At 44.1% G+C, this 26,490-nt stretch overlaps 1 protein-coding gene across 1 annotated transcript in view; it reads right to left on the bottom strand.

Annotated features, from left to right (window-relative positions):
• The window catches only part of ZNF704 (zinc finger protein 704), a 68,168-nt gene that overhangs the window by 7,912 nt on the left and 33,766 nt on the right, over positions 1 to 26,490 (bottom strand). The window contains exons 3-7 of the mRNA XM_066625644.1: positions 12,080 to 12,183; positions 8,343 to 8,575; positions 6,612 to 6,712; positions 5,101 to 5,362; positions 1,889 to 1,993 (exon numbers count right to left, since the gene is read on the bottom strand). Of these exons, the coding sequence (XP_066481741.1) occupies positions 1,889 to 1,993; positions 5,101 to 5,362; positions 6,612 to 6,712; positions 8,343 to 8,575; positions 12,080 to 12,183 (805 nt within the window). The remainder of the gene's footprint in view (positions 1 to 1,888; positions 1,994 to 5,100; positions 5,363 to 6,611; positions 6,713 to 8,342; positions 8,576 to 12,079; positions 12,184 to 26,490) is intronic.

Below are 26,490 nucleotides of genomic sequence, written 5' to 3'. Positions count from 1 at the left end.
GGAACTTTGTCCTGCCAGGTGATGCTGAGGATGCGTCAGAGGCAGCGCATGTGGAAAGCGTTCAGTTTCCTCTCCTGTTGTGAGCGAAGAGTCCATGACTCGCTGCAGTACAGAAGTATACTCAGGATGCAAGCTCTTTAGACCTGGATCTTGGTATGTTCTGTAAGCTTCTTGTTGGACCAGACTCTCTTTGTGAGTCTGGAAAATGTGGTAGCTGCTTTATTGATGCGTTTGTTTAGCTCGGTATTGAGAGAGAGAGTGTCGGAGATTGTTGAGCCAAGGTACACAAAGTCATGGACAACCTCCAGTTCATGCGCAGAGATTGTAATGCAGGGAGGTCAGTCCACATCCTGAACCATGACCTGTGTTTTCAAAGAGATCATCGTCACTGAGCTGCTTGAAATCCTCTCTCTCTGCTGGAGAGAAGGTGGAGTACCTCAAGACATGAGGGATGCAAACATCATCACGCTGTACAAGAACAAAGGTGACAGGGGTGACTGCAACAACTACCGCAGCATCTCTCTCCTTAGCGTTGTAGGAAAGCTGTTTGCCTGAGTTGCACTAAAGAGGCTCCAGGTACTTGCAGAGAGCGTCTATCCAGAATCGCAGTGCAGATTCCGAGCCAACAGGTCCACCACTGATATGGTATTCTCCCTTAGACAACTGCAGGAGAAATACAGGGAACAACAACAGCCACTCTTTATAGCCTTCATAGATCTCATGAAGGCTTTCGACCTGGTCAGCAGGGACTGCCTCTTCAAGATTCTCCCCAAGATCGGATGTCCACCCAGGCTACTCAGCATCATCAGATCTTTCCACAGGGACATGAAGGGCACTGTTGTCTTCGATGGCTCCACATCAGACCCCTTTTGACATCCGAAGCGGAGTGAAGCAGGGCTGTGTTCTTGTGCCAACCTTGTTTGGGATTTTCTTCGCTGTCCTGCTGAAGCATGCCTTTGGAACCGCAACAGAAGGCATCTATCAGATCAGACGGAAAGCTCTTCAACTTCTCCAGACTGAGAGCAAAGTCCAAAGTTCAGCTGAAATGTCTGTGTGACTTCCTCTTTGCTGACTATGCAGCTGTCACTACCCACTCTGCCAAAGATCTCCAGCAGCTCATGGATCGTTTTAGCAAGGCCTGCCAAGATTTTGGACTGATTGGTATTAGCTCTCCACCAATCCTTCCCAGCCCGACCTAGACTTGCTAGATTGAACCACTACTGAGCAATGCTCCCTCCCCTTCTATATGATAATGGATCTCAGAAAGTCAACAGAAACAACGCTACTGGTGGAGGCCGAAAGCCAGCAAGCTAGTGGAGCTGTGTAATACCATTCAATATTATCATTATAATTTTGGAATAAAAGGAAGTGTTTCCTATGCAGAGCTCTACTGATACGGGGCAACATTTTGGTACAGAATGCTATAAAGGAGGTATACGACCCAAGACATAAGAGAAACATTAGTTCAGCAGTTCTCAGTCTGTGGGTCATTACCTGAATTTTGGTGGGTCATAAGGTTGGCACGGCTCAGAAGCTGCAAGCATTCTGGGCCATGTCGTGCCCCAGAATGCCTTGTGGCCTTGCATTCTGGAGTATGACCCAGAAGCTGCAAGGTGTTCATGATCCACCAGCCGATGAAGTGGGCTGTGGCAGTAAAAAGTTTGAAAACTGTGCATTAATTGATTCACAGCTGAAATACTTTGATCAGTTGCTCCCAACAAATCCCTCTAGTCTCTTTTTCTATTCCAGTGATGCATCCATATATCATTGGAATGAAATGATGGGAAGAGAAAAGTACCTTTCTGCAAGAAATATTCACCTGACAGGAGTGAACACCTGGAGTGAACACAATCTCTCCCATTTTTTTATTTGCTGGTTTTCTACTTACCGGAATGCCAGTGAAGGTAACTGGTGGTGACTGCCAAGAGATACTAAAGCTATTTCCATTGGGCGTGAACTTGGTGGACCCTGGAATGTTCACAGGAGGTGTGGCCTGTTTAAAAAACATCAATCAATTACTGATCTTCTTTATACAAAATCTTTCTTTATACAATTATCTTAGACTGCCACATTCCAATGAATTGCAAATCCGTTTCAATATGAACAAGAGATTGTGTTGGATGGTGTTCTACCTTCTGTGCAGTTGGATGGATGATGATATTCAGTGAAAGCAGAGTCAGAACTGTATTTGTTGCAATTTATGAGAGATACAGGATTTGCTAATACTGTCAGGTCCCCGTATACATGAATCCAGTATTAGCAGTTTCAATTATCCGTGGATCTGGTAGGGGACATGCACTCATTAACGCTATTTAAATACTTACTGGACTGAAAATGTTCTTGCTTTACAGGTTGGTATAAGCATACAAGCTTATAGCAACGTGCAGGCTATCTCCTGGCAGCCTGAACACTTAGAAAAACTAGATTGATTTTTACATGAATCAGTTATCTTCCATTTCCTGCTAATCTTGATCTAGTCTTTTCAAGTGTTCAGGCTGTTGGCAGTCAGCCTGCTCATTGCTCTAAACTTGTATGCTTATAGTGACCCATTAATGCAAGAACATTTTTGGTCTGGTAAGCATTTAAATAACATTAATGGGCATGTGGGGGGGGGTGCAGGGACAGGGTTCTCCATGTCTGCAGTTTCTGCATCCGTGGGAGGTCCCTGGAACATATCTCCTGCGGATATGGCAGCATACCTGTATATGCAAACCCAATGAAGAATATTTAAATACTCTGATCTTATAAAAATAACATTCAAAAATAAACATCAATATTGGGGGAAAAAGAATATTTGCTCACTTCAGGCATCAATTATCTCACAATGATAAAAAGAACAACAGATGAACAAGAGCAAGCATGATGTTATCTATAGTATCAATTGGTTGAAGCAACAAATTAAAAATATCAGGCTGAGTTGACAACCTTATGGAGAAGATGTGTTGTACCTGCAAGGCAGAAATATATATAGTTCTGAGAGAGAGAGAGAGAGAGAGAGAGAGAGAGAGAGAGAGGAAGAAGAACAACTAGATAGTGTATAGAGATCTTTCAGGATTTAATTGCAATTACAGAAAAAATAAAATATCTCTTGAAGTATACACTGTGAAGTATACACTGGTGGGACCTTGGCATTCACTGATTTGACTCACCACTGATACTGAGGCCCACCTTTAAATACCTTGCAACAAGGGGAAAAAGCACCAAAATCCAATTTCCTACCTTGGTGCTGTTAAATAATTATAATTTCATTCCATTAGATTCCATTATTCACCCCATCTAGTGACTGAATGCAGTATAGTACCTATACCAATGCATTCTGGGGCAACAATAGAGAAATAAGGAAATAGGAAGTGGGTCTTTAAAGGATCTTTTTCCAATGATTTGGTGTCCGCTGATATTTTTATTCACTGTGGGTTCCGAAACAGAATCCCCATGGATAACGTGCCATGACCTGTATTAAAAACGTAATATCCTCTCCTCTCATTTACAGTTCAGTCTTCCAGATTGAAAGTTGTGGATTTTTCCCCATTAAAAAGGGTGGGAAGGTGAATGATTATACTGGGGGTTTTCTGGCTTTTTGGGGGGGAAAAAATCAGCACATGGAACTTATATCTAAGGAGAGGTAAACTATATTCCTCAAGCCTGTTAAATGAGGTTTTTTTCAACACAGAAGGCCAAAGGATTCAGAGTAGTGCTGACTTCTCCAAGGCCATGATTTCTAGCATCCCATGTTAGTAGAAAAATGTATGATGCCAAAGGGTCTCTGAATTCTGTTTTGGCAATGCAGTATAAAAAAAAAAGAAGGCAAAACTCTTTCCTCTGCCTTCATGAAACAGATGAAAAAGGCAGAAAATTGTACTTTTTTACTCAGCATATATGGTTGTATCCTACCCCTAGCTCATGAAGAAAGTAGTTCTCAGAAGTGAACTTTTCAATTCTCTTTTCCACAGCATATGCCACAGCCCCTGAAAATACACTCCTGAGAGTTCAAGGTTCTCTCTGGAGCAGAATGGGATGTGGCATTTGGGGGAGAGGTCTCTGTGGAAATTGCCCCTCTTGAAAGAATGGAAGTGATTTCTGTAGTACCTGTGGATGAAGCAACAGGATATAACCCATAATTAGTTGACAGAACTCACTGTCACAAGTTGCAATAATGGCCACTGGCTTAAATGCCTTTGAAAGACAAATTCATAGCAAATGGGTCCATGGGTAGTTATTAGCCATGGTGGCTATGTTTTGGGGGTGCAATAGTGGGGAGAGGACCACTGACTTCATGCCCTGTTTGTGGGCTTTCTGGAAGCATCTAGTTGACTACTGCGGAAAGCAGAATGATGAATGACGTAGAACCTTTTCTCTGACCTAGCAGGTCTGTGTTCTTAAATGTCTTGCTTACTTTATGAATACTTGTGAAGAAAAACAAAAGAGAGTAGACCATTTTCTCTGATTTGAACATACTGCTTATATCCTGTAAACAGTCTACTATTACCTTTCACTTCTGCATTTATAAACTCTTGCCAGCACTGAAACAAAATAACATTAAGCCTTCCACCCTACTGAACAACGTAATCATAAGCGGGCTGTAAAAACCCTAAGCCCTCTCCGATGAATCTTTCAGAGCTTTAGTCTTGAACTAAAAGTATTAATGCCGTGATGTATTACAATCATGAGACTATGCAGTTGTGATCTCCTCTAAGGAGAACTCGTGCAAGGAAAGCACCCCACAGGTAGACCACAGCTGCGATACAAGGACATCTGCAAGAGGGATCTGAAGGCCTTAGGAGTGGACCTCAACAAGTGGGAAACCCTGGCCTCTGAGCGGCCCGCTTGGAGGCAGGCTGTGCAGCTTGGCCTTTCCCAGTTTGAAGAGACACTTGGCCAACAGTCTGAGGCTAAGAGGCAAAGAAGGAAGGCCCATAGCCAGGGAGACAGACCAGGGACAGACTGCACTTGCTCCCAGTGTGGAAGGGATTGTCACTCCCGAATTGGCCTTTTCAGCCACACTAGACGCTGTTCCAGAACCACCTTTCAGAGCGCGATACCATAGTCTTTCGAGACTGAAAGTTGCCAACATGTGCCCCTTCTGAGTGAAAAGAACTTTACCTGATAAGCGTGGTCAGAGTGGACGAGGTAGAGGTTGGTGGGAGCTGAACGGCTTAGAGGCACCATCCCTTTAGCATCTGTTTTGGGACATGACAGTTCACTTTTGCTCACATCTTGGGTTGGAAAAGAAGGAGGAGATGCTAGAGATGGGGAGACGGGAGAGATACTATTTAAGCTGTCAGCTACCGATTCAGTGTTTAGACGTATCTCTGTGTAGTAAAAATCTTCCTCTCCATCACTGTAGTCAGATTCTCCTACACGCCTAAATCAAGTAGAGAACAAGAAGTTATTTGTAGTGTACTAAATTTGTTACAGTAAGACAAAACTGATGCATTATAGAGTCACATAAATAACATGGAGAACACGAACAGAGGAAGCCATCTTATTCTGAGTCATTGATTGGTCCAATTCAGCATTGTCTGCACTGAATGACAAGAGCTCACCAGCATTTCAGACAGGGGTATTTTTACCAGTCCTACCTAGAGACACTGGGAATGGAATCTGGAACACTGGGAGCAGACACTAGTAACATACAGTATGTGCTCTATACAAAACAACTATAAATATTCCTCTTTCTTGGTATTGCCTTTTTGTGCTTGTGTGCCTGTTGTGAATATTTTGTACTGGTGGTTGCATGTAGTGAGCTATGCAGAAGAAAGAGAATGAAGGAGAAACTGGATTGTGCTGTAAGGTTATGATCTAAAGGGGGCACCAGTGTGTGTGTGTGTGGGGGGGAATTAGCACATGGCATGTTCAAGCTGTACACACAGCCTGCTATATAAACAAATGTTTGAACAAATTATTCAGCCGCTGCTTGAATTTTTGACCAAAATGTTTGTATCTGTGACAAACAGCTGCCCTGCATGAGGAAAGAGGTTTCTGGGACGTGGCCTACATTTTGTTTTGATTCTGTCACTGACTTAGGACCTATTTATACTTTCAGCAAAATCAAATATTTTCCTGGATTATCACTTCAGGCTGCAGCTCAGGGATCCTATATTTGAAAAGTGTTTTATTTGAATATAAAAAACTAGCATGACAGAGAAAAGGTTTCAGTTTGGCCTTCTTCCCAGCATGCTATTTTTCTATGTGCAGGGAAGGTCTCCTCTCTGCAAGGAAATTTTCAATATGCTCTCACACACAGCCTGAGCCATACACCAGAAAACCTTACCACTTGTTTCTGCGGATTGCATTCACCCAGAATCTTTATTCTAGGATAAATGGCTTACCTTTGGGGCTCATGTTGATTAATAAATTGACAATATATGGTGCACAGAGGTAGATTAAAAAGACTTGAGTGGCTAATGCAGCTGCACATAACGAAGAAGCACACAGTAGGTCACTCACTTGAATCACAGGAACCACTTACCATGAAAACATTCACAGCTAGTTTCTCAGTATTCTTATTTTGATATAGCTCCCAGTGAATTCAATCAGATTTACTGCTGAAACCATGGTTAGGGTTGGTGCAAAAGTATGTCCTTGGTTAGAAGGAATAATGGTAATCTTACCCAAGGTGAATGGTCCGGATGTGTTTCTGAATACCAACAGCTGTGCTCAGAACCTTTCCACAGTTTTTCCAAAGACATTTAAACATCACTTTCATGGAATTCTGAAAATTGAACACAAGGGAGCATAAACATCATATAATTTCTTCACACAGTAGTTTGATGGATCACAAACTGGGTCATGTTCTTAAATTGGGTCATGTTCTTAAATTGGCCATAGCCGCCCTGGGTCCCTTTAGGGAGAAGGGCGGGATATAAATAAAGTTTATTATTATTATTATTATTATTATTATTATTATTATTATTATTATTCTGCTTACAACTATTCTAAAATAAATCCAAATCAAGCACATAATTAAAATACAGAATGATGTAGGTGTAACGATATGTAACCCTGTTAAAATAATGAATTTTTAAAAAACTTTGAATTCGTATTAGTGTGACAAATAGTAGCTAACTTCTCTAGTCATCTGTAAGGAATGCATTTCTGTGTGAAAACATGGACCTGACCCAAAGTCATCAAACAATGTTACTCTTGTATTACAATTACTATTATTTGTCCTGTTATTTATTGCAATTTATTTGTGAAAGGGTCAAAACACACTGGGAAAAGAGCACTAAAATTAAAATGATATGTATCAAAAATAGACATTAAAATAAACACAAAGGGTTGTAGCATAAGATTGTGCTCTGCAAACAGAAACAAAAAAAACCCTGTTTGTGCAAGGCAAGAGGAGTAATTTTCACTGCTCTTGTCTTCGCTCCTTGCTTATCTGCTCTTGAGGGACCCCTCAACTCTTAGGAACACATTTTCCTAAAAGATTCAAAAGGCTGCAAAGGGAAGGGAAGACTGCAAAAATTGCCATTCACCCCTTGCACTCATGGAAGACAATTTTAGGATATAATGCAGTGTTGCCAAACAGATCCAGTGTGTCTTCAAAAAGAAAATATATATGATAAAATATTGCATGGACAACTCTGAACTTATGCTAATCAATATTGTGCATCATCAGATAGCTGATATTTACCTTTTGGAAATCTGGGAGGATGAACAGTGATATGCTATTTTAAAGTCCAATAATAAAATTAATCCATGTCAGTGTCCAAAGAAAAACCCTTGATCAAAACATGTTGAGCATCCTTCACAAATAAATTGCTAAATTTATTAAATTTAGTCACTAACTTGTTGCCTGCCTCTCCCTTTGTTCTGTTTTTTTTTCCTGCTGCTACCCTTCCTTTTTTTCCTGCTTATCTGAAAGAAACAATCCACCTATACTTATGTATACACAGGGATTCCTCAACACATACCCAGTGTGTACATACTACATGAATAAGGAAGGGCTGTAGCACAGCAGGAGTATAGATAATACTACGTACAATCTCTGGCCTATCCAGGCAAGGCTGGAAAAGACCCCTGTCTGAAATCCTGGAGAGCCACTGCCAATAAGTATGCAGACAATATAGAACTTGATGAGTCATTGGTCTGACTTAGCATAAGGCAACTTCATATATTCATATGAATTACAGAGACTGGACCTGGTGAGATGTGACCATTCTATATTATGCTTGAAGAAAAAAAATATTAACTGTGGAATTATGTGCAAAATCTAGGTTTAGAGAGCAGAAAAATGACAAAATTGAGCTCAAAATAACCACATGGGAAGAGGCAGGATACACAGCCTTTGTGAATTACCAAAAAGGATACTTCAAAAGATTGTCCTTTATCAGTCTCACCTTTCTTTTTCTGGGAATGGGCTCATCAAAGAGGAGACTGCTGGTTTCTGTCTCATCAATGCCATCATCTGTCTGAGAGGGTAGCCGAAATGGCCTGAAGCTGTCAGCAGAAAGAGGTGGCGATGGAGTGGAAGGGTTGGAGTGGTCACTGGGAGCACTCCAGCTCCAGTACCCACTACTGCTGGTACTTGAAGGCACAAATCCTCCTTCTTTCCAAGATCCATTTAAGGATTCTGGAATAATGAGAGTAGATTAAAAAAAACACACACACACAAACAAAATTTAGTCAGACAGCACTACATAAAGCAACACGTGACCACATTTTTCGCAAAGGAATTTGGAACACCACATGCCTGTGAAGGGTCGTAATGGAATCACACACAAATAGGGAGGACATACAAACAATGGTCTAGATCAGTAGTTTACAACCCTCGTCCTACATGGCGGGTTTCGACCCCATGCTCAATGCCTTGTTGCAAAGCCTTTCCAGGAACCTCCGGAAGCCGCTTCTGGGTTACCCCAGGCCCACGACCAACTCCTTTGGCCACTGTGTGCCCCAGAATGCCTTGCAGAAGTGACCATAAGCTACTTCCAGTTCACAGAAAAGATTTCCGATTTACTTCTGGATTGCTTCTGCGAGTGGGTTGCGGGCCCAACGTGATCCAGAAGCAGGGGCTCCCAGAAAGGCTTTGCAGCAAAGTATTGCACATGGGGTTGCAACCCACTGCACACTGCATCGTGACTCACTGATGGGTCGCAACCCACAGTTTGGCAAATGCTGGTCTACAGATACAATAAGCACATGAGTCTGTTTTATTGCGCGATATGTTTCCCAAGGGGTATACATACAGTGTACAGCCCATAAGAACTATCATGTGTGCTTAATGCACATGATGGCACATACACAGTTTTACTCTACCGTGTATTGGGACCTGGTGGGCTAGAAATGGGAATCCATGATTTTGTGTACAGCTGGCCTGTGTAGTGAGCTACCAGGGCTACAGGTTCATGCATCTCCCTAGGCAGTAAAGTATTCCCAGATATGGGAGTAATCCTTCCAACCCTCCTCCCCCCTGCGAAATGCAGGCTGGCCATCAATTTCTCCTCAATAAAAGACTAATACATTTCTGTTCAGGCTAGGCTTTGCTTAGGTAACAATGGCACCAGCTTGTCCACCAATTCTGACTCTCTGATTCTGTCTTAGATTAGCTTTCCTCCTAGCATCCTGACTCATTCTTTCTTTGGTGTAGCTTTTGACACAGAGAAGCAATATCTGTATAACAAATATCAGACATGAAGCACCCCTAATAAGATTTGTGAAAAAAGATTCTATTTGTAAAACTGACTTGCTACAATTTTATTGTCTACCTTTTGAAAATGTGGTTAATTGAGGATACCTACAGAAATATCTTTTCCACTTCTGAGAGTGAACACTCTTGGGGAAGCTGCTAACAATTTGTGAACATTCAGCTCAATCTAGTGCCTCTGTTGTGTAAACAGGCACTCCCTGCCACACACTAGCTGACTGCACAGGCTACTGGAGATAGACTGCCTCTTCTTACATTAAAGGGCCTTTTTGTTGTGTAAACAAACACTCTGCTGCAGGCTATGGGAGACCTGACTGCCTCATTAAGAGCTTCCTTGTGCTTTGACCATGGTCATATATGCAGTCCGTCATTAAGCAGAAGGTTGTTAAGTGACACATGCCTGTACTGCCAGGCTATAATTGTACTGGTTGAGTACTGGTAGGGCAGGAGGTCTGGTCTAGAGGGTAGAGCCTCCATTTGCCTGAAGATTAACATCCACAAGGTTGCCAGTTCGAGGCCACCGGCACCGTACGACCTTGAAGCAGCAGGCAAGCTGCAGCTGAGCTGTTCCATCTGCTCGGAGCGTGGGAGGATGGAGGCCAGAATGTTAAACCAGATTGGAGTGTAACACCTTGAATGTGGTGGTTCTTGAAAGAGAGAACCTTCTTTCAATTTGTAAAAATCCCTGCGTGGATTTAATAAGCCTGCCTGTGTAAACCGCCTTGAATAAAGTCTTGAATAAAGACCAAGAAAGGCGGTATATAAATACTGTATATTATTATTATTATTATTATTATTATTATTATATTACTGGTTAAGTACTATAACTGAGCTAAATACAGGTGGGCTCCCATATCTGCAGATCCTATATCCGTGGTTTCAATTATCCATGGATCTGTGTATATGGGGAACCACACACCCTCGCACACTCATTAATGCTTCCTGTTGACTGAGTTTTTTCAAGTATTCCAGCTGCCAGAAGGCAGCTTGCAATGTGCTATCAGCAGCACATTAGTCTGAAAAGCAAGAAGATTTTCACCATGGTAAGGCTTTAAAACTTGTTAATGGGTGTTTCCCCATATCTGTGGTTTCTGTATCCATGGGGATCCTGTGGATATGGGAGCACACCTATATTTTGTAATTCTTATAAGCATGGTCAACACTATTGACCAAAGTAGCAGTTGCATTATAATGCACAGTTTGGCCCAGCATGTTTTTTTAAAAAATGTAAATAGCAACTGTTGGCATAGAACAGGATTAGAACCACGGAGTGTAGGAAGGGGAATTTTATCCTGTACCCTCACACGGCAGCTCTGATCAATATGTCTTCCTTTGAGGCTGCTGTTTGCTCCAGGAAGGAAGTTGTCACTGGTGTAATGGGGGATGGGGGGGAACAAGGGGAATGTTAAATGTCTTTCCCTACATGTTGCATTCATGATCATGATCACCCAGCACAGCAGCTGTTTAAAGCTTTAAAAAGACTCAAAACATACACAGCCAAAGTTACATGTTTAATGCATAGTGTGGCTGCAAGATGACTGAAACAATGTTGTAATTCTCCTGCCTAGTAGCATAGCACTTTCATTAATTAAACAAAATGAATGTAGGCAGCACATGTGATATTGACTTCCAAGCTTAAAAATGCTGTTTGTTCACAGAACCAAAGGGAGAAAAATACCTTTCGTTCAAATTTTCAGTTATAATTATGGCATTTCTGTTCTCTTGTTTCATAGCTTTCCTTAACCTAGCTTATTAAAAAAAATAGAAAGAAAACTCAGCCCAACATTTTGCAACAAGAAGAGCCTGAAAGAATGAGGGTGAATATAAACTTTTAAAAAATAGACAGGATGAATTCTTGTTTTTCTATCTAAAACTATGTGCTGCACTAAAGTAAAAATACCAGCTCAGGCTGAAATGAAATAAGCTCCACTGAACACTGTGTCATTTGCTTCCAAGTAGATATGCATAGGATTGCTCCGTCAAACTTATGCTCTGCAAACTACACACAGCTGAGTGTATTTCCCCGATTCTTTTGTTAGCTGAAAAGCATCATTGGAGGCACACTCATTGCATCCCAACAGATGAGAGAGAGCAGGCACAGAAGAGGTACTCTTAATCCTTGCCGTTTGACTGTATTCGATCAAAATAACCCTTTCAGTTTCTCCCACCAACAGAAAAAAAGGTACATGGTGCATCCAAAGCCCATGGATGGCCACCCTGGGTGCAGTAGGCAACTACAAGAAGTACAGCAAGACAAGTGATACACAGAATTTCCTTCCCAGTATGATCGTAGTACAGAGAAGCATACATTTATATAAGCAGAAATGCTTATAAAATGCTGTATAAATTTGTGACAGATGTTAAGGTTCAAAGGGAAGTTCCCAATTGCTTTGCACAAGGTCTTCAAAACGAACAGGAATGCGTGTTTACCATTGGGTCGAACAGGAGGGCTGCGAACCAAAGGGCTGGTGGATAAACTGGTTAGTACCATAGCTGCTGTAACTTTATCCATATCCAGTTCTTCTGAAGATTTTCTGTAACAGAAGACAAAGAATGGGTAAAAACATATCAGCAGCAACAAAAGAGAAAAAACAGATCTGGGGAAATAGTAGTGCACTGATATTCCAGGTGTTTACTGTTCAGAAACACCTTCTGTAGAGCAGCAAGTAATAACAGCAGTTAGCAGCAATACAAAAGACCTGTTGGTTATTACTGTCCAATGTACAATAGCTGCCCAAGCTAACAGTTTCTCATTGCATATACTATGGTACTTGGCAAAAAGCAGTGGTGATCCTAGCCCCGGTGCTTCCTGGGGCCACAACCTCAAGCCGCCACTCACCCGATCAGCCAGGCTGCTGCCACTCCACCAATCCCCACCCACTGCCTTCCTACCAGAGTCCTCCCCCGCCAGCTTCCCTGGCTTTTAGAATGCCTTCTAAGGGCATAAAAACATCACTCCTGGTTTCCTCTGTGAAGGCCCTCTGAGGGCTTTATAAGGCCTTCAGAGTCAGGGAAGCTGCTTGCGGCCTCCCCAGGCCTCAGAATGCCTCTAGGGGAAAGGCCTTCAGGAGGCGGCCCTCAGATCAGTGTGCTGGCTGACTGCTGAAGGGGGGGCACCGCAGGGAAGCGGATGGCATTGTGGTGCTGCCCCCCAAGCCTGGTACCTGGGGCATTTGTCCCCCCTGTCCACCCTCAGGTACACCACAGGCAAAAAGTGACAACCAAGTGACTGATAATGTGCAAATGTGCATCTACCACATCGTTCTAATGAACGAAACTTCCTTTGAGGAACTGTTACTCAAATCAGAATGACCACTTCCTGACCTGTATTTTGAATTAACCATAAGACAAGAAACAGTCAAATATGAAAAGGCAACTCACAGACATATTTTTAAAATGGCTGATTCAATCAATACCAGACACACTGGGCAGTTTGTGATACATCAAAACAGAGAAAAATAGCCAGATTAAACAGAAGATCACGCTACAGTCTGAGTGCTCACTTAATGTATTCGTCTTCTACTAAATGCTGGCTCAAATAAGGAAGTCTTATGACATCTTCAAAGGATTCTCTGGTGTAGGTTTTGGCTAGTTTCCAGTGAGAAGAGAGTTCTGAAATCATTGACAGCTACTAAGCCTTTTTGGTCCACAATCCAACACCAGGTGATACATCTTTAAGCAGACTGAAATGAAAGGGATGAAGCATGCCAAACTCTGTTGGATGGTGACTTTCATGCTTCAACAAGGAGACAATGATTATCTCTTCACCTAACTTCATGGTGGAATAGTCTAAGCCTTGTCCTCGCAATGAAACTTCATGGTGGAATAGTCTAAGCCTTGTCCTCGCAATGAAAGCCTTGCCCTTGTGCAATGAAAATAACCAACCCTTCAATAAGAGCCAAATTAGTGGGAAATGTGTGGACAATATCCTGCCAGTCTTTTTTTTAACACTGAAATGCAGCAGCAAAATACTGCAAATTTGATTGCGGAAGTGGCAGGATAGTTTGTGCATCTCCGGTGTATTGTCTCATTTGTTCCTCATTTACATGGAAAGAGCACTGAAATTAGCTAGTAAAAGGATGCACTGAGCAGTTGCTATATTTCCTCTTCATACCTGAAGAGCAAAAGGAACATTTTTTTAAATAAAAAAGACTCCTCTCACTTACCCATAAAACTAATTAGACAAAGCACCCTCAAGGCAAACTCTGTGCACTGTAACATGGAGTCGACTAATGAATGGTAATCATCTTATGTGTTAGGTAGACAGGGGAAACTGGCTTCACATGGAGTGATAGTGTGCTGAAGCTTCTATTCTTCCAAAGCCTGATAATAGTTTAAAAAAGATTCCTGTGGGGCTAATGCATTCCCAAACCAATGCATAATAATGCACTTAAGTCAAGGTTGATGCCTGTTTTCAGTACAACCTCTCCTTTAACAATGACTGAGTTAACTGTTCCTCTGGAGTTAACCTCCCTCTGGATGGTGAGGGAGGGAAAGGGGAGATAAAAGGAGACTTAGAGATGGCAGAGAAATTAAATGAGTTCTTTGCATCTGTCTTCACGGCAGAAGACCTCGGGCAGATACCGCTGCCCGAACAGCCCCTCCTAACCGAGGAGTTAAGTCAGATAGAGGTTAAAAGAGAAGATGTTTCAGACCTCATTGATAAATTAAAGATCAATAAGTCACCGGGCCCTGATGGCATCCATCCAAGAGTTATTAAGGAATTGAAGAATGAAGTTGCAGACCTCTTGACTAAGGTATGCAACTTGTTCCTCAAAACGGCCATGGTGCCAGAAGATTGTAGGACAGCAAATGTCACGCCTATTTTTAAAAAGGGAAAGAAGGGGGACCTGGGAAACTATAGGCCGGTCAGCCTAACATCCATACCGGGTAAGATGGCGGAATGCCTCATCAAAGATAGGATCTCAAAACACATAGACGAACAGGCCTTGCTGAGGGAGAGTCAGCATGGCTTCTGTAAAGGTAAGTCTTGCCTCACGAACCTTATATAATTCTTTGAAAAGGTCAACAGGCATGGATGTGGGAGAACCCGTGGACTTTATATATCTGGACTTTCAGAAGGCGTTTGACACGGTCCCTCACCAAAGGCTACTGAAAAAACTCCACAGTCAGGGAATTAGAGGACAGGTCCTCTCGTGGATTGAGAACTGGTTGGAGGCCAGGAAGCAGAGAGTGGGTGTCAATGGGCAATTTTCACAATGGAGAGAGGTGAAAAGCGGTGTGCCCCAAGGATCTGTCCTGGGACCGGTGCTTTTCAACCTCTTCATAAATGACCTGGAGACAGGGTTGAGCAGTGAAGTGGCTAAGTTTGCTGACGACACCAAACTTTTCCGAGTGGTGAAGACCAGAAGTGATTGTGAGGAGCTCCAGAAGGATCTCTCCAGACTGGCAGAATGGGCAGCAAAATGGCAGATGCGCTTCAATGTCAGTAAGTGTAAAGTCATGCACATTGGGGCAAAAAATCAAAACTTTAGATATAGGCTGATGGGTTCTGAGCTGTCTGTGACAGATCAGGAGAGATATCTTGGGGTGGTGGTGGACAGGTCGATGAAAGTGTCGACCCAATGTGCGGCGGCAGTGAAGAAGGCCAATTCTATGCTTGGGATCATTAGGAAGGGTATTGAGAACAAAACGGCTAGTATTATAATGCCGTTGTACAAATCGATGGTAAGGCCACACCTGGAGTATTGTGTCCAGTTCTGGTCGCCACATCTCAAAAAAGACATAGTGAAAATGGAAAAGGTGCAAAAGAGAACGACTAAGATGATTACGGGGCTGGGGCACCTTCCTTATGAGGAAAGGCTGCGGCGTTTGGGCCTCTTCAGCCTAGAAAAGAGACGCCTGAGGGGGGACATGATTGAGACATACAAAATTATGCAGGGGATGGACAGAGTGGATAGAGGGATGCTCTTTACACTCTCACATAATACCAGAACCAGGGGACATCCACTAACATTGAGTGTTGGGCGGGTTAGGACAGACAAAAGAAAATATTTCTTTACTCAGCATGTGGTCGGTCTGTGGAACTCCTTGCCACAGGATGTGGTTATGGCGTCTAGCCTAGACGCCTTTAAAAGGGGATTGGACAAGTTTCTGGAGGAAAAATCCATTATGGGGTACAAGCCATGATGTGTATGTGCAACCTCCTGATTTTAGAAATGGGTTATGTCAGAATGCCAGATGCAAGGGAGGGCACCAGGATGAGGTCTCTTGTTATCTGGTGTGCTCCCTGGGGCATTTGGTGGGCCGCTGTGAGATACAGGAAGCTGGACTAGATGGGCCTATGGCCTGATCCAGTGGGGCTGTTCTTATGTTCTTATGTTCTTAACAATACTAAGTTGGTTCACTAAAGCTGCAAACATTTTTCACTTCTGTTCAAGTCAACCTGTTGGCTTGCAGGAAAATTCATGATAAGAAAATAATTTAGACTGGGTGGTTTCCTACAATGGAGTTTAAATGCTTAAATAGCTTTGGGGGCATCATTTTTGAAGGGAAAATGGCAAAGAGGCCTCCGTTCCCCCATCACAGCCCCAATTCAAACCATGACTCCATAAGCTTTTACCTGCGAGTAAAGACACGTCTTTAACTACATTGTCACATATTAAAATATTTCTATCCCACCTTTCCCTCAGAATACAGTAAAATGCAAAAAAAGGGGGGGACGACAAAATATAAACTGATTGCAATAATAAAGCACAGTGCAATAAAAAACATTAAAACAAAACATGGAATTCAACAACAAAATCTGAACAAAGGGAAGGCCAAGTGGAAAAGAAAAGTCTTCGACTCTCACCAAAAGGCTAGGAGGGATTAAGCAGTTCTCATGAGATTTCATTGAGAGGGAGTTCTATAATAAAGGCACCACCACATGGTCTTTGTCGCTGCCAATCTGTTTTCTGACAGAGGAGGCATACACAGCAGGAACCTCCTGCTGACCTTGGGGATGGGTCAGTTTGTAGGGGAGAAGGTAGTTCCTCAAATATGCTGGTCATGTGGTACAGGGTTTTAAAGCTCAAAACTAGCACCTTGAATTGGGCCTGGAAGTAGAACGGCAACCAGCATATAGTTGCAGGAACAATGGGCAGGCTGATTGCCCACCCTAAGGCGGGCAATTTCCTAGTCTCCTAAGGGCGCAATTCAAAGGCCTCCTTGGGCCAGTGCGCGTCCCTTGCGCTGGCCCACAAGGGTTGCAAATGTGCCGTAAGGCATATTTGCGCCTCCTTGAGAGTCGGCTGGGCTGGTGCAGGGACACGCGCTGGCCCATGGAGGTGGAATTCAGCCTCCGCACTGACCTCGAAGGGGACACTTGCGTCAGCCAAGCTTGGTTGACACAAGGGTCTTTGGAGGGCAGGGAGGAGGTGGGAGGGAGGTGTTCTGGGGCAGGGGGAGGGAAGGCGTGCAGAGGGCGGTCCCAGGGCAGGCAGGTGCAAAGCAAGAGGTGGGGCTGGGTTCCAGCAGATATGCTGGGTCCTAGCGCCCATTCCCAAGCAGCGTGGAGAGACTGCAAGCCGCTCCACTCTCCTCAGACTTATGCCACATCAGGAGGTGGTGCAAGTTCGAGGAGACCCATTGGGGCTGCAGTGGCTTATCCGGGGTAAGGGGAAGAGCTTCACCTTTTCTCCAGCTGAACCACTTTGGTTCCCTATCTTGTGCTAGATACAGCGCAGGACTCCTGGCCTGACTGTTCCAGCGCAAGATAGGATTGTGCTGCTAGGGCAGCGTTTCAACAGCTTCCACAGCATTAGAAGATAAAGAAAGTTGGAGCTGAGGCATATGCATACTGATGACAGGTTGCCCAGAAACAGGAGGTTGAAGACTGGCCTGTAATTCTCTAGTGTGGTGGGATGCAGGGAGTGTTTCATCAGAAGGAGGCATATCACAGCTGGTAACTCTGCTCCTTTGGACTTACCTCATACTTTCATACTACAGAAAACATTCAACAAGACCTCAGCATGGTGGCAAAACAGCTATTGCCTCCTATGAAAAGCGAGAGGGACAGCCAGAGCTCTATGGCATTTTTCCCCAGGTGGGAACTCCAGCTGTGCATGTATAATTAAGGCCCAAAGGAGAAAGAGAGAGATCCATCCATGGGCTAGAATGGGGTTGTGCAGTCCCAGCTCCCTCCCCAGCAGATGGCAATGCTCGACAGGCTTCACACAGAGCTAGAGAAGTAACTGTGCAGTAGTGGGTACTATGAAAATCTTTTTACTGGCCCAATATATCGAAGTTTAAAATCTGAATATAACTGAGTTAGTTGAAGGGTTTTTATAGACACCCAAAACTAATTTAAAAAATTGGCAGTAGAGAAGATGTGCATGCCTGCATTCAGGAAATGGCACACAGGACAGCAAAACCAGTTGCACCCACCTGCTCATATTCAGGTTACACCCCAGATCTGGTTCATGTATGCAAGCATTCATTAATTTCACCCAGAGGCCCCAAGGCAGCTCACAAAAAGATAAAATTAAAATGACAAAGAAAAAGATAAAAACAACACAAGAGAAATACAATCAAACTTCTCAAGCAGAAAATGAAAGAGTCAGCAGATGCAATTTAACGTAGTCCTCACCAAAAGCCTGGCAGAACAAAATTTCTTTTAGGGCTTTCTTAAAAACTGGGAGAGCAACAGCCATGAACTCCCTTCACGAGAGAGCATCAAAGTCTGGTGGGGCCATCACTGTGAAGGTCCAGTACTGAGTCCTCACCGATCAGAGGTCAGTCAATTACAGGGCATATCAGCACTATTCACCCTGCGCTGCCACAGATTCCATAGTAGGCTGATGCAAACCTTTCGTAAAAGTTGGTTCCTCTCTCCATGCTATAGAACAGAGGTCTCCAAAGTCTGGCCTGCAGGCCATATCAGATCCTCTGGAGTAGTGGTTCTCAAACTGTGGGTTGGGACCCACTTGGTGGGTCACGAGAAGCTGGCAGCAGTCATCTTGGAAGATGGCAAAAGACCTAGGTGGTGCCATTTTGGAAGTGGGCAAAGCCTGGGCGTCCCAGGCTTTTTAAGCTTCCCGGCATTGAGGCGTAACTGCTTGCACATGTGCAAAGAAAGCAGCTTGGATTGCAGATGAAGAAGGACCGGGAGAGATGTGGATGAGCCAGCCAGGCTTCTCCCCACCAACCTTTGTCAGCTTGGCTGCCTTGATGGGATGGGCTGCCTTGGGATTGCAAGACAGAGCAGCTCCCCCACTCCCACAGCTGGACTGGACTGGAGAGTGTAGGCGGAGACCTGAACACAGGGCTTGGGTGAGTAGAGGCAGACCCGCATGATCTCCCCCCTTGTGAGCCTGCCTTGAAAGCAGCATTGCTGCCGCCACCAGCCCACTGCCGTTCTTGTCCTCTGCATCACAACCTCTCTCCCTCTCTGAAATTTCCACGATCCTTTCCTGCCCTGGCTAGCACGTCCTCTCTTTATATCTTTGCTGGGGTGAGGGGGAATCCCGGGTCTGGCTGCCAAGACAGCAGCCAAAGACAAAGCCAAAGCCAAAGACAGCAAAGCCAAAGTTTTATTTTTTGCTTGATAGCAACGGTAGCAAGGGCAGGGAGAATTGGAAGAAGCTTCTGAGCTGGAATACTGTCTCTTGTCATTTACAGTTTGAGTTTCTAGGCAAGAACTTCCTGCTCGATGACATCACTTCTGGCTCTGACATCACAGTGATATCACTTCCTGTTTGATGATGTCATTTCTGGCTATGACATCACTTCCAGGTTGCTGACATCACTTCTGGTGGGCCCCAGACAGATTGTCATTCTCAGAAGTGAGTCCCGGGCTAAAAAGGGTGAGAACCTTTTTACTTCTCTGGAGGATTTAATCTGGCCCTTAGAGGTAAACAAATCTTCCAGCTAAAGAAATCTTCCAATCTTCCATTCCATTTGGATCGATGATCACTTCAGACGCAGCAACAACTCAAACGAAGGATAGCCGTGGGAAAACCTACAATGAAGTCACTGGACAAGGTTTTCAAGTCAAGGAACATTATACAATTGACAAAAACATGACTCATACACAGCTTGGTTTTTTTGGTTGTTACATGTGGATGCGAAAGCTGGACAATCAAGAAGCAGGACAAAAGACAAATTGATGCATTCAAAATATGGTGCTGGAGAAGGATGTTATTGATACCATGGACAGCCAGGATAAACAAATCGATTTTGGAACAAATTAAGTCAGACGTATCACTCGAATCAAGAATCACCAAGCTATGACTCGCCTACTTTGGACACATCATTCGGAGAGAATGAGCACTAGAGAAGGACATCATGGTTGGAAGAACAGAAGGAACGAGACCAAGAGAAAGACCAGCATCCCAATGGCTCAACACGATCACAACAACAACAACCAAGAAGACCTTAGTGGACCTCTCTAGTCTTGCACATAATTGATCTTCCTACAGGTCGTTCATCCATCAAGTCGCCATGGCTTGGGATCAAGCCGAAGGCCTCTAAGAAGATAGGTATAAACTGCATTTAGCCACTAGAAGTGCTGAATGTAATGCAGTGTAATAGAAAGAAATCATCCCATTATACTGCATTACATTCAGCACCTCTAGTGCTGAGGTGAGCACCTTTAGTGCTGCATTACATTCAGCCACCTCTAGTGGCTGAATGAAGTATATACAGATGCTGGGACACCTGGAATATAAATATAAATTTAAGATAATGTCTACTTTAAACTTATACGAAGCAGAAACTAAGACCAAAAAAAGTTTGCAATTTGCATTGTAGGTTGCTTGATGCTTTTTCAAAATCCCTCCCCCTCTTCTTGTGCAAGTCAATTTTGCCCTACGCTCTCCTTCTTCCACCCTCACCAACTTATTGTATTAGACGCAACTCTCAGCACATTGGTTCTCCATGTAATTATTTTCTGGCCCTCAACACTGTGTCAGAAATATGATGGGGTCCTTGTGCTGAAAAGTTCGGAGATCCCTGCTATAGAATAATTACAGTTGTGTTTATTCCACTGGAGACCTTCTTTGAAGCTGCTGGAGGGGCTCTCCGGCCTTCCCCACTCCATTACACTCCTCCCTGCCCTCTCCTTGCCTGTGCGCTGCCTGGCAGGAGCCAACCTGCTACATTGGGTGCTCCTTGTGGATGTAGCACCAGCTGGATGGTGCAGGCCTTTCTGCTGGCACTGCTTACTCACTGGCTGTTCCCCACCAGGGAATGGGGCTATTATCTGGTATAACTATCAGATCCTGGCGCCACCTTCAGCTCCCCAGCCACCCACAGGAATGCCTGCTACCCGCCCTCCTCCTGCTCAAAACGCCTCCTCTGTGCTCCCCCATGCCTCCCCAGACCCCCGTGCTGGCTGAGCTCAAATGGCACAGACCTACCACATCCCATCAGCGCTGAGGCTAGATGTGGCCGCCGCGGACCGGTGCGCGTCCCTGTGTTGCCCCAGCTGACTCGCATGGAGGTGCGAACATGCTTTACGGCATGTTTGTGACCCCTCTCGGACCAGCGCAAGGGACTTGCACTGGCCCAGGGCGCAGTTAGGATTGTGTCCTAAATCACCAGTAAAAATGATAAGGCTTGGAAAGTCCTAGACAGCAGCTAGCAATCAAGGTAGTCAATACTGGGCTAGGCAGAATATTGGCCTGATGCCTTATATCCTTAAAAAGAAGCTCAAGAGGCAGAATAAGAACAGAAGGCTGCAAACAGATTTTGTTTCCATTCAGTTTTTAAAAATTATTCTTTACACTTTAAATCAAAACAGTACTTGTGTTCCCAGAAAAAGATGTCTCTCAATCCTAATAGTTACAGACTGGGTTATAATGTTGTTGCAGAACAGCTGCTTGTTACTTTTCAGAAGGGGTTGGGGGAAAACAGTCATAAAAAGCTGTCATCTTGCCATTTTAAAATATTTGTTTTCACTATTTAGGAACTATTCAAAATGACATGGACTAGTTAAAATGTAGATTCAGTTTCTCTGAAGTAAAACACAAGTAAACACAAGCCTAGCATTGGTAACTACTAAATTTAGAGTGGAACTACTTGCTACAAAGAAAAGTTGGGGTTCCCAACGTTATGTTTTCCACAAGGCAAATTATGTGTGAATAAGACATTTACAAAGCACTTTTTAAGTGTCCCAAGAGCTTCACATGTAATCCTTGGTGTAATCCTTTCAACAATCCTGCAAGGTAAATGCCATTATCCCCCATAGTGCAGATGGGAAGAATGAGGCTCAGTGAGAGTAGCTTGCCAAACCCACCTAGTGAGTTCATGACAGAGGTAATTTCTAGATCAGTACGCTACACCAGCTTTCCACCAGAGAAAATGTGTGAAAGACTTGTAGGGAAAATAGGGCAGGATGCTTCCCTCTTTTCCTGCTCTCTGATTCTCTCCTGGAAAGAACAATTTTGTGTGTTTGCATTAATCAGCATTTGTATAGTGCTGTTTGAGTGTGCAATTTGCTTCGCCTTTATTATTTTAAGAAGGGAAATTTATTGTGAATAAGTGGCAGAAAAAGATACTTCTCCCTTTCCTTGCTTCCATTTCTCCACTTCACATTTACCCATTTAAATGGGTTATTTCAGAATGCCAGATGCAAGGGAGGGCACCAGGATGAGGTCTCTTGTTTATCTGGTGTGCTCCCTGGGGCATTTGGTGGCCCACTGTGAGATACAGGAAGCTGGACTAGATGGGCCTATGGCCTGACCCAGTGGGGCTGTTCTTATGTTCTTACCCCCCAGCAGCATTTTTCCTCTGCAGGATCCCGCCCCTCCCCCCACAAACACCTGGGGACAAACTCAGTGGTGGGATTCAAATAAATTAACAACAGGTTCTATGTCCTAATGAGCAATGAGCAACTCAGCTTCAATTGTCTGCCCATTGAACATAATGGGACTTACTTCTGAGTAGACAGTCATAGGTTTGCACTATAACTTTAACTAAGTTACTGTAACTTTAACCCAATGTTTAAATCCAAATTGCAAGGCTGCAATTCTGTCCTCTATAGTCATACTTACAGGCCTCTGGCCACTAGCTTCCAAGGAGGATAAACATGCGGCTGAAATGCACACTTCAAATGGACATTTTTTCTTGAATTCTCAAGGTAGTTGTATAATGAAATAAGGAAGGCACCAAGAAGAGGAGGTGGGAACTGCCAGGGCTCCAGGTTACCAACCTCTGGAGACACCACAGCAGCATAGCAACTTCACATCTGCACAAACCAACTTGCTGCACTGGGCTTTGAGCTGGGCCACCTTCCTTCTCAGTGGGAACTTGGTGATTTTTACCAGAGCAGTCAATCCTCTCAAGGATCTGGTTCACTTTTAGTGGTGAACATCTGGTCAGCAAAAGTGCACTGAGCACATAGTCTGACACCTCACCATCAACCAAAAGCAACAACAGCATAGTAACATCTTTACATCTCCCCTTCTTTTTTGTTCTATTACAGTATTCCTCAGCATCTGCCTCTCACCCGCTGTACCATTTTGCATGCCCCACCTCTGGGAAGTACAACTGGAAGTAATTGGAATGACTTTATCACCAGTTATTTCCATACTAAGAGGCCAGACATGATGCAACAAACCACGGTAAGAGGCTCAGGCTACAATCCTATCCACTTTTTCCTGGTAGTAAGTCCCATTGATTATAATGGAACTTACTTCTGAGTAGACATGCATAGGATTGGGCTCCCAGGGTAGATGGGAGGGCTTTTTCTGAGTGCAAGAAAAGCAGAACTGAGCCTCCTACCACTGTTTGTTGCATCGTACTGCTGGTCTCACTGCCAGTGAGGAGGTCTGGGTGGGGGTCCTGCCATGAGTACCACTGGGCACCACCTCAAGTACCACTGGTGGTATGAGTACTACTGGTTGAGAAATGCTGCTCTATTGCTTTTACACCCGGCCCCAAAAAGAATTCCAGTGAACTCTAAAGCTTCCCCCTCCAACTTCCAACTCTGCAATCCAATGCACGTCTACTCAGAAGCCCAACAAGTTCAAGGAAGTTGTTGACTTCCAGGGTTTGAGAGAGAATGGCAGCCTTGAAGGACAGTTTCACTAATGAGCAAAAAAGTACTATGAGGGGACTGTTCTTCTAGGTTGCTTTCTGACAGGCAACAGCAGATACCCATCACTTTGGTCTACTCTAGTGGCGATTCTCCCACAAGTTTGAGGACTGCTACTGACCAGGGAGTGCAAAGCAGGGGCCTGCAGTGGGTGAGGAGGCAGGTGAGGCAGAACCTCCCCACCACAGTCCTTCGAAAGTGTTGCAGCTGTGTAGGTGCTCAAGCACCCACAACCCAGCCTAAAAATGAAAATTAACAGCACATGTAACAAGCCTTGCAGGTTTTGAGGTTCACCCTGATCACAAGTTCTTCCCAGTGCTTCTCCAGTTCTTCTTCAATTAGGTGATAAGACCTAAACCCAATTTGCAAACTTGTTCAAAAAATCTTCAATTTCTAGTCAGCCTGCCATGTCACTTGCATGGGGGAGGGGGGAGGGAGAATAACCTAAAGGAACTTTTCTGCTAGAAAAGGAGCAAAGCTAACTGTACCATCCTCAGCACGCTTGCCTGGGAATAGCAGTCCAATCCTATGCAAGCCTACACAGGAGTAAATCACATTATATAGTCAATTGGGCTTCCTTCCCAGGTGTGAGTAGGATTGCAGCCTAAGGGCTATCCAACTTTCCAGAGCCAATGCAGCCACATTGCAGTCCCGAGGTAAGGGAACAAACATTCCCTTGTCACAAGGAGACCTCCAGGACTTGGTGCTGGAAAGTTACAGTTAAGTGGACTTAGGACCCAATCCTATCCAATTTTCCAGTGCCAGTGCAGCTGTACCAATAGCGCATGCACTGCATCCTGTGGTGGGGGCAGGGAACATTTGTTCCCTTACCTCAGGGCTGCATTGTGACTGCACAGGTGCTAGAAGAAAGCCTCACTGAGCACAATAGGATTTACTTCTGAGTAGACATGCATAGGATTGTGCCCTAAGGCTGCAATCCTACTTCCACTTTCCTGGGAATAAGCCCCATTGGCTATAATGAGATTTACTTCTGAGTAGATATGCATAGGATTCTGGTCAAATGCTGCAATCCTATCCACACTTTCCTGGGAATAAGACCAATTGAACTCTTTGGGCGGGAGCCCTCCTCTTTGTCCCGCCTGTGCCCCTGACCCACCGGGAGAGCTGAGCCCAAGGAACCTCTAGGCAGAGGAGCAGTCTACTCGCCAGTCGGCCAGCTCAGCCAGGGAGGGGAGGCGCGGGGCGGGCAGCTGGGCTGCTTCTCTCGCCCTCGTCAGCAGGCTGCATCTGCGGGCGCGCCGGCCGTTCGCGCCCTTTCGCAGGAGCTGCGAAAGCGAGCTCGCAAGGGCTGGTGAGCGGCAGCCATGTCGTGGGAGACTCCAGTTGGCTGCGTCTGGCTCACCCCTTCAGCCCCAGCAGCCTCGGCACCCGCTAGGAGCGACCCCCTTTCCCCCGGGACGGGTTGGCCCTGCACGGCTGCTGCCCCCAGGAGGGTTAGCCCTGACATTTCAAGGCGCGAGCTCCCTGGCCAGCAAACGGTTCTTAGAACCAACAGCTGGATTAGGTAGGGGTTCTATAGAATAGGTGAGAACCTGCTGAATCCCACCACTGGACAAACTGCTTGGAAAGTGTAATTAGATAGACAGTGGAGAAAGAGTTGGTAAAGAAAGGGTTTTACCTCCCCCCCCATTGCTTCTCCAAAATTCATAATTGTGGCCCAATCCACAAAACACTTTGTCTTCTAAAAAATGGTCCATTGGCCTAACTTTACACATATTTGTCTTAACAAGGAGTTTGTTCTTCAGTATCATAGAGAATGATGGTGGTGCTAACCTTGCCCATTAGTAAGACATTTATGTATATGAATTGTTCTTGACACTGCAAAATCCTCTGATCTAATTATTGCACAACTAATCTTTCCATACCATGACATGAAGTAGGTGTCCTCAGTAAAACACACTTGTCATCTTGTTCAAGGTGACTCTATGCTCCTTCTGACACAGTTGCTGTGGGTATACTGATATTATGCCAGTGTTTTGCTTAGCAAATATATTATGTGAGGCTATATATCTGCATCTTTAAGTAATGTCATACATGCATTTGAGTACGATGACTGGGGCTTTTCTACAATGACTAGGTTCACAGACACATGTACACAGTTGTTTAAAGATGCATGTTCATAATCCACTATGGGTTTGCTGCTGGAAAGTGTATTTGCGTTTGTTAGGTAAAAATGTAGAACCACTCCCAGTGATAAAACAGCAGTGTTTCCCTATCAGGTGATATCAGAACTTTCTAACATTTTCTTTCTTTCTTTTTTATTTTTATTTTTTTGCTTTTACTGTGTTTTTATTGAATATTTTTTGTTTTACATACTGGAAAGTAAAATAGCACAAAAACAAAATACTTCTACTGTATTTGTAAAAGTATCTTCCAAAGTCATGAATAAAACAAGCAAAGAAAATACTTTAAAGTATATTGCTCTTTTTGAAAACAGTGACTCTAAGAACAAACATTTCTATTGTCCTAGAACATCTCATTTGTGATTTGACTGATATTCACTTCTCATAGTCTGTGGGAATCACTTCCATCTTACCCTTTGCCACCTCCACTCTCTGAATAATTACATCAGATTTTTTGTGGTAATCTTCACAACAGCCTCCACTCTGGAGCAACTGCTCCTGAATAACCACTATGCCCCTCCCATATTCCCGAGCCGTAATATCTCTCAAAATAGCAGAGTTCCTTCCACAATTCAGTTTCGCTTTCATGTCATCTTTCTAGTTTTCTCCCCCCAGTTTGTTCTCAAACACATCTCATTTTTGGTTCTCTCTTTCTTCCC

The sequence above is a fragment of the Tiliqua scincoides genome, chromosome 4 (genome assembly GCF_035046505.1).
Source record: "Tiliqua scincoides isolate rTilSci1 chromosome 4, rTilSci1.hap2, whole genome shotgun sequence".
Classification (NCBI taxonomy): Eukaryota; Metazoa; Chordata; class Lepidosauria; order Squamata; family Scincidae; genus Tiliqua; species Tiliqua scincoides.
The sequence above is the reverse complement of the archived record's forward strand: the minus strand, read 5'-3'. Positions and strand labels throughout refer to the sequence as shown.